At 37.7% G+C, this 8,496-nt stretch overlaps 1 protein-coding gene across 1 annotated transcript; it reads left to right on the plus strand.

Annotated features, from left to right (window-relative positions):
• The first annotated feature begins 259 nt into the window (after window positions 1-259).
• On the plus strand, window positions 260-7,447 carry LOC137945956 (probable galacturonosyltransferase 10). The gene is made up of 2 exons (XM_068792070.1): window positions 260-994; window positions 5,856-7,447. Exons 1-2 carry the CDS (start codon window positions 845-847, stop codon window positions 7,302-7,304), a joined length of 1,599 nt encoding a protein of 532 aa, XP_068648171.1. The 5' UTR covers window positions 260-844; the 3' UTR covers window positions 7,305-7,447.
• The last annotated feature ends 1,049 nt before the right edge of the window (window positions 7,448-8,496 follow it).

The raw sequence follows: 8,496 nt of genomic DNA on the forward strand, positions 1-8,496 counted from the left end.
ACAATCCTTGCGAGGATGAATCACGAATAAGTGCAGTTTTGTAATTTTGGCAGGATGAGTGCAATTAAGTCAATAGAAATGGCAGTCACCCAAAAACAGTCAAATAAGAACGGCGAAACGGTATTACCGATCAATTTGATGCTTAAATTAGGCGACTTTATGCAGTCATTAATTCATTATTCTCAAATTAATGCTCCAAAGATTGATAAATCGCATTTGCCTCTCTCGGTTGATCTCAGCAAATCAAGCTGCAACTATTCTCCTGCTTCGTAGTAAGCTTCTACAGTTCGTGAGCCAGCTGAATTGCTAAAACCGAACCTCCCCGTCAGTCTAGGGGAGCAGAGGTCCAGAAGAGGCCTGGGTTGTTTAATACGCACATGCGGCAGCTGCAAAATGATCTCTTTATCATGACAGAACCCCTCAGAAATCTTAGCTCCGCTCGCGGCTCTCCGTGACAAATAAACCGGCATCAACGCTCCCTCGTAACGGCTTTGGAAAATGCTCAGCATCTCTGCTACTTCCCTGCAGCTGCTCTTCCACAACCCTGTCCGTTCTATCATAAACCCTAATATCTTGCCGTTTGAAAACTGCGAGACGCATTTCGTTGCGGGTCTCGATTAGAATCACCTTTCTTGTAGCCGATCTGATGTCGGCTATGTAAAGCTTGGAGCATTGTTCCGTTTTTCACAACTTTAATTATCTCATTTCTTCATTTTTTTGGATAAATTATTGGATTGTGGTCGTTCGAGTGAAGACAAGCCTGTGGGGTTATGTGGTTGGAATGAGCATTTTGTTGTAGTTTTCTTCGATTTGCAGGAGTTTGTAGTAGTTATTAGTTTTGAGAATGAGGAGGAGAGATGGCGCGTTTCGACGGCCAGCGAGGAGGAGGTTCTCGGGGGGATTTTGGTGGATTTTGGTCGGCATGGCGATTTTGCTACTCATTGTTATTCTTAGTCGCGAGAGGAAGAGCAGATCTGAGCTGCTAGTTAATCAGGTGAGCCCTTTTCGTTTGTTTTTAATCAGTGCTTATCATTGTGATTTGTCGGTTTCTTCCAAAGTCGATCGGATATGCACTCTCCCTTACTACTTTTGGTTTCCTTTTAAAGTTTTAGAGCATGATCTGCAAATTTTAGCGTGAAATGCACTCAGAAATGAGCTGGACTTAGTTAGTCATAGGTGAACGACAATTTGGTTAAGAATATTAAGCTGCTCTTTGCAAGAGCTGCTGGAGGGATGCTGGTCCCCGTGTTGAACCAGTGAAACTTACCATTGAATTTCACACGGTTTGAGCTGAAATGTTCAATTACGATCTTCTTGATAAGATTGTTTAGGCAGACATGTAAAATATTGATTGCTTAGGAATTTGCCTTTGATAGTCTTGACTTTCTTGCTTTCAGTACGGCCCGGAAAAAAAAAGGATTGATTTAGTATCTGTCCAGTTGCATTTTCTTGTCCTCCCTTTAATGGCCAGGCATCCAAGTTTATGTCAAACATGGTTACCCTTTGTGGTTCACTATACTCTAAAGGAGGGTTTCACAACTTGATGCAGGATGTTGTACCTGGTGGTGCAGAATCTGGTATGAGATTTGAGATCTCTTGCCTGGAAGTGAAAATATCTCGTCAAAATATGAAATTAACTTACCCAATAAGCATTACCAATTTTTGGAACATGTTAAGCATTGATTCCAGCTTGCTTATAAATCTCATTCAATGGTCTCCTTCCAAATCTGTAGATTTTTGTTTTTGCTAAGACCTTGATAAAGATTAACCTGTTAAATTTAACATTATGCAACCAGTTTGCATGATCTCTGTCTAGTTTTTATTTTTTTGTAAAATTTTTAAATATTGGCCAGGCATGCCAATACATGTCAAAGATAGTTGACCAGTCTAATATATAATTAAGCTGGGCTTGGATGAATGTTTCAGAATTTTTTATTTTATTTTTAACATTCCGTTCAACTAAAAATGACATTCATAGTTCTACTTCCACACTCCTGTAATTTTAGTGCTGCTTGAAGTTACAGGGGCAAACATTACAAATTAGTGCTGTCTATACATGATGTCAGCTTCATTCACCATGAGATAATTTTGGAAGGTTTCAGACTCTGACAGCTAGAATGTCTGGTTTTGAAACAGAGAGCCTGAGCAAATGTCTTTTGCTACTCTCTGTTACCGTTATAAGGGTTCAATCTTGTAGTACCTTCAAGAATTGCTCCTTTGGATAGTTTGACCAGAATGCTTTGGCCTAGATTTTGCTGTTAAAAGAATCTGGTTGTGAAATATCATAAAATACTAAGAACCGAGGAATCCTTTGAACCTGTACATGTAAACCAAAAGACTTGCTTCATTCAGGTCACATTAGTTGTGTTTTATGAGAAGTATTCCAGAAATACACTGTAAATTACTTTTATTTATTCTTTGGAATGCATTGCAAACATGTTGAAGACCATCAATAAAATGGTTCTACAGTGTTAACCAAGACTAATCTTAAAGTTCATAGGAAGGAAAACCTACTAACATTTCAGAAAAAATCTCCCTTTATTTACGATTTGCTAATTGATTTTTTTCCCTTGTTAAAGGTATACTTGGATGGCGCAACTAAATCCACTTGATGACTACTGGTGTCATTGAATGACCAAATCGTGCTTGATCTTTACATCGGCTTGAGTGCACTAACTACATGCTACCTTTGGCATTTATAAAAGTTGCCTTTTTATTAGTTTTGAAGGTTGAACCCATAATTTTGTTGAGATTTGAATTCCAGACGTCATACTAGAAACACACCCCCATGGCCATTCAGCCTAAGGCCCAATCCACTAACACAAGTTTTACTTGGACATAAAATAAAAAGAATGTATTTTTAAAAAAAAATCTTATTATTTGAAAGATTTTTGTTATTATTTTGAAGGCCAATATGCCACTGATTTCAAGGGTCATTACATGCCAAGAAAGCTATGTTTAATATTATCACAAAAAGACTTCTATTTTGTTGATTTCTCTGGCACCATTTACTGATTGATTTTAAATGCCTTTCTTTTTTTATTCCTGTTCATGCCACTTTTTTTTTTAGACATTTTACTCCATGCCTATTCTACTTGACCCTGTTGAGTTCTGTATTATGAGCAAGATCTGAGAGAGAAGCATTGGGTTTACATTTTCAACCTTGCCAGTATGTGATTTTGGTGTTAATATGTTATTGATGCAGTTACTTTAATTCTCAGGAACTTTAAATTCTTAGACTTTAAAACAATCTCAGAACAGAGAACATTCCGCTAAGCTTGTATCAGAGATAATGAATCACCTTGTTGGAATTATTTTCTTCCAAACCATTAGCCTCATTGTTTGGTGGAGTTGAGTACAGGGTGTCTGCTCATGCATATTCGTGATACAACCATAATTTGTGTAGTGATAATTTGGTATGTTTGATTGGTTTATTATTCAGTTTGTCTTACCCAGCCTCTGTTGCATGTCACAGTCTAGCTCACATCTCAAAAGCCTATCAGAGTCTTGACTGTTCAGAGTTACTTTTAGTGTTTTTTCAAAATCATTTTACTTCGAACTTCAATTAAATTTGCTAATGATTCACTTTCTTATCTATGGGGTTTAAGCCTTGTCTATCTGCAATCCAAGAAAAACATTATAGGGGCATTATGAATATGAGACCGAAGTTTGTTATTTTTATTTTTAGGGAATTTAAATCCTATGTGGATGAAAAACATAGACACACAGGCCATAAAGAGCAAACACATGGGCCACATAGAATAAAAAATGCGTCATTGGCTCTAATTCTATGTTTAAGATGGATTCACTTTCACCCAAAAATGATTAGCTGAAGTAATGAGGTCTCTTCCTTGCTAACTTGCGTAGGATCTTTTTTATCCCTAATCAATATGAGGCTACTCTCCTTCACAAAATAAGTCTCATTCTTAGATAACTAGTCTGAAATGTGGGGGCACATGCACAACTATAGACTGGTGAACTTTTGTGACCCCCAAAACATGTGCAAATACTTGTTTGAATTATTGTAAGTATCTAATTTTTAACTAAATACTGATATGGTATTTAACTCTTTAGCATGTGTTAACAAGTGCATGAATTTCGCATTTTCAAACAAATATGAACTTTATTATTTCGAAATTAAAAATAAAATTTGAAAATATTAGATAATTTTTTTTATATTAATGTTTGATGGGGTTGTGCAGTAGGGATGTGGACAGGTCGGTATGTGTTTTTCCGTGACTAGAAACACCCTACTGCCAGTAGTTGCCATGCCATTTGACCTCTCTGATTTTATGGTTGTGTGAAACATACCTTCTTATAACTTAAGATTTGGATTAATTCTATCCAAATGCCTGTTTGCTGTTTATCAAACAAAAGAGAGAGGAAAGAGTTATTCTGCACCACCTTTACCTAATCACCCAGATAAGAGATGAGTCACTTGCAATTTCACAAATTACCAACATATGCTCAACCAAATAATGGGTGCTATGTTTTGTCTACATTGCATTTGAAAAATTTTTATGTTTTACATTTGTCATTTGCGATATATTTGATTGTAATATTAGAACACGTATTTTATATCCCATGGTTCTATTATTTGTTGTGTTGTTTACTCATATAATAATTTTTGTATGGGTTATTGTCTTTTTTTTTACATAAATGGAAAGAATGCCTCTTCAGCGAATAAGATTAAGGGGTTGAAATGTTGACGGATGATGCTTACCACATCTTTTTAAGTTGACAGCATCTTATCATGTTCTCTTACATGCAAATGCTCAATACTGTGTATAAAACATCAATGAGTCCAGGAGCCTGCTCCTTCTTAACGTCTGAATTCTTAAACTTGTAATTAGGTGCAAAACAGACACTCAAACGCTGAACCTTATGAATGTTTGAAATTGTAATTTCCCTGTGTAACTAATAACTCAGTATTATATTTGGAGATCTTCTTGAAACATCTCCTGTTGTTTTTTTTATGGTTGGAGATCTTCTTGAACATCTCCTGTTGTTTTTTTCTCATATGTGATTCCCAAAGTATGCTAGACACTATCAAGGGCCTAGGGTAAAGACCTGCCGACAGTATCTCTTCCATATCCTAGGGGTAAATTGATACTAAAAAGACCTGACCCTTAATCCTCAGATTTAGTACTCTTATATCGCCATATTTTAACTTGAATGCATCTTGTCACGTTTTCTTCTGTAGTAATTTTTACTACTGCAAACAATACATCTAAGGTCCAAGACTGAAAATTTTGCAAATTCTTAAACGTATAGTAGGTGCAAAACTGATATTCAAACCCATAAGCTTATGAATGTAAATTATAATTTGTTTGCATACCTAATAACTCATTTTACGTGTGTACTGCTATTTTGGTTAGAGATCTTCTCGAAAATATCTCCTCTTAAGGATTCCCATAGTAAGTTTGGAGTAAAAACCCAGTGTCAACAACTGTCCCATAATATGGTTTACTTCTTTTGTATAGGGGATAAAGGGCCATTCTAAACCCCTGAATGAATTCTTGGAATCATATTTCTAGGTAGACTTATTTCTTACAGGCATTGGTCAGCATTTGTGTGCTACTCAAATGTGAACCATTTTGGGTGTGTCATCTACTCTTGTCCTTAGTTTTATGTATGATAGCTCTGACAACCTGTAGTGTTCTTTGAGACATCTTATAGGGAGGTTGGAATATTGGAACTAGCTGCACATGGAATTAGTTGCTTAGTCTTTGACTTTTTTCTGATTTGAATTTGTTGTTTTTGCATTCAGTGTGTCCTCATTACTTGGGTTGGATTCATGTTTTTTCATGTCAATTAACATAAAATTTTCTCCTTTTTATCAAAAACTTCTACAGAGATCTTATAGGCATGAAAAGGTGATGGAAGCTTTCAACATAACTGAAGAAATTCTGAGCCCTCACTCTATAACCAGACAAATGGGAGATCAGATCTCTCTTGCCAAAGCACTTGTAGTAATAGCAAAAGAGAGCAATAACCTCCAGTTTGCATGGGAGCTAAGTGCCCAGATACGCAATTCCCAAGTCCTCCTCTCTACTGCTGCAACTAGACGGGCTCCTCTATCTATTGAAGAATCTGAGACTGCCATACATGACATGGCATTACTCATTTATCAAGCCCAGCAACTCCACTATGATAGTGCTACAATGATCATGAAGTTCAAAGCCAGGATTCAATCTCTTGAAGAAGATGTGAGTGCTCTCTCTGATAAGAGCACCAAACATGGCCAAATTGCTGCGGAAGAAGTCCCCAAAAGCCTTTATTGTCTGGGTATCACTCTAACTCGCGAGTGGTACAAAACCTCAACCGTCCAAAAAAGGCTTCCAGAGGGGAAGGTTGCTGACAAGCTCCAAGACAACAGTCTCTATCATTTCTGTGTGTTTTCAGACAACATTCTTGCGACTTCAGTAGTAGTGAACTCCACTGCATCGAATGCCAAACACCCGGAGAAGATTGTCTTCCACCTGGTCACCGATGAAGTAAATTATGCTCCGATGAAGGCTTGGTTCTCCATGAACAGTTTCCGAGGAGTAACGGTTGAAGTCCAGCAGATTGAGGACTTCAGCTGGCTTAATGCATCATATGTTCCAGTTCTAAAGCAGCTGCAGGATGCCAATACCCAAAAGTACTACTTCTCCAACAACAATGATGATGGAAAGACCCCAATCAAGTTTCGGAACCCAAAATATCTGTCAATGCTAAACCATTTAAGATTCTACATTCCGGAAGTTTACCCTGCACTGAAGAAGGTGGTATTTTTAGACGACGATGTGGTTGTTCAGAGGGACCTGACCCCACTTTTCTCTGTCGATCTGAACGGAAATGTGAACGGAGCAGTTGAGACATGCATGGAGACATTCCACAGGTACCACAAATACCTGAATTACTCGCACCCGTTAATACAAGCACACTTTGATCCGGATGCATGTGGGTGGGCATTTGGGATGAACGTGTTTGATTTGGTGGAATGGAGGAATAGAAATGTGACAGGGATTTACCACTACTGGCAAGAAAAGAATGTGGAGCGAACACTATGGAAATTGGGGACTTTGCCTCCGGGGCTTTTGACATTTTATGGATTAACAGAAGCTTTGGATCCAAAGTGGCATGTGTTGGGACTGGGGTATACAAATGTTGCCGCACAGACTATAGCAAATGGCGCGGTGGTGCACTTCAATGGTAATATGAAACCCTGGTTGAAGATTGGGATGGAAAAGTACAAGGGGTTGTGGGATAAGTATGTAGATTACTCGCATCCAATATTGCAACAATGTAATTTCCATTGATTATGAATCTCCGGCTTTACGTTTGTTCCCACTAATGGGAGGCCTTTTTAACAGTCTTGTTATGGCTGAAATTTTGTAACTAGGGGACGCTTTATGCTGCCAAAGTAAAACAGAATGACAGAAAAATCATTTTTCCTTTCACTAGGAAAATTTTCCAATTGGAAAAAAATTCCATTTAACCGTTTTTAACCTTTGGGGAAAGCTTATTCTAGCCTAGATCATTCCTTGATTGTTCCATCTACCATCTAAAATATCAATGGATTATTTTCCATTTTGCTCCCCTTCCTTGTGTTCAAAGCTTGTAGTCAAGTAGAGTAATGTGTTGCCATTAAGGGTGGGCACAGGTTGGGTCAGGTTACGTTCATCAAAACCAGAACTCAATATTTGACCCCAAAATCGGAACAAAAAAAACCCGATTTATCAAACTCGAATCCAACCCAATTACTATTCTTATAACTCCGTCCATGTAAACTCGATTTAAACCAGACCAGTCTCAACCCTAGGGTTATGTTTGGGTTTTTTTTCCATACCCAGTCCCCAACCGGTAGGGTGAAATTATAAACCCGACCCAATGCCCACCCCTCGTTGGGATAAGGGATGAGACAGTCCAAGGGAGAATTAGGCCTCCTTATTTTTAACTTTTAATTTATTAAATATATTTTTTATATATTTTTATTTTTATTTTTTGAACTATGACTATATACGAGCAGCTCTAGAAGTTTTAACTGGGTTCTGATGGGATATCCAGTAGATCGAAATGTCCAAATTTTAACTGGGTTTAGGGCTTGGGGGGACTTCTTTTTGCGCTTTCATAAACCTTGAAGCCCTACAACCAGCAGTAATACGATGAGAACGAAATAGGTTTAGATTCTCCAAGCAGAAAAGACACTTATTGTAAAATTATCAATTTTCTGCATTAAAAAAGAAGTGGGAAAATCATTAATTTTGGTTTCTGCATTTACTTCGTCAGTTTCGATCCGTAGAACCCAAAAGAGAGACAGAGGCATGCCGGAAAATAAATGAGCCCTCATCTCATCTTCTGAAATCCTGACAAATGAGCCGGTGCCCATTAATAAATCCTTACTCACAAGAGAATGACCGGAGCACATGCAGAAAACTCTACCAGTTTCCTGGCGACCTTCGTCGCTACCAAATCAGTACAGAAAACAGGAAAAATAGACAGATGATCAGG

The sequence above is a fragment of the Aristolochia californica genome, unplaced genomic scaffold (genome assembly GCF_029961685.1).
Source record: "Aristolochia californica isolate CCGP_79_NKW_82.1479 unplaced genomic scaffold, dmAriCali1.0.hap1 SCAF_12, whole genome shotgun sequence".
NCBI classification, from domain to species: Eukaryota; Viridiplantae; Streptophyta; class Magnoliopsida; order Piperales; family Aristolochiaceae; genus Aristolochia; species Aristolochia californica.

Coding starts and splice junctions, on each gene's coding strand:
- LOC137945956 (XM_068792070.1), top strand. CDS start 845: ATGAGGAGGAGAGATGGCGCGTTTCGACGGCCAGCGAGGAGGAGGTTC. Junction 995..5,855: donor CTGAGCTGCTAGTTAATCAG/GTGAGCCCTTTT, acceptor AAACTTCTACAG/AGATCTTATAGGCATGAAAA.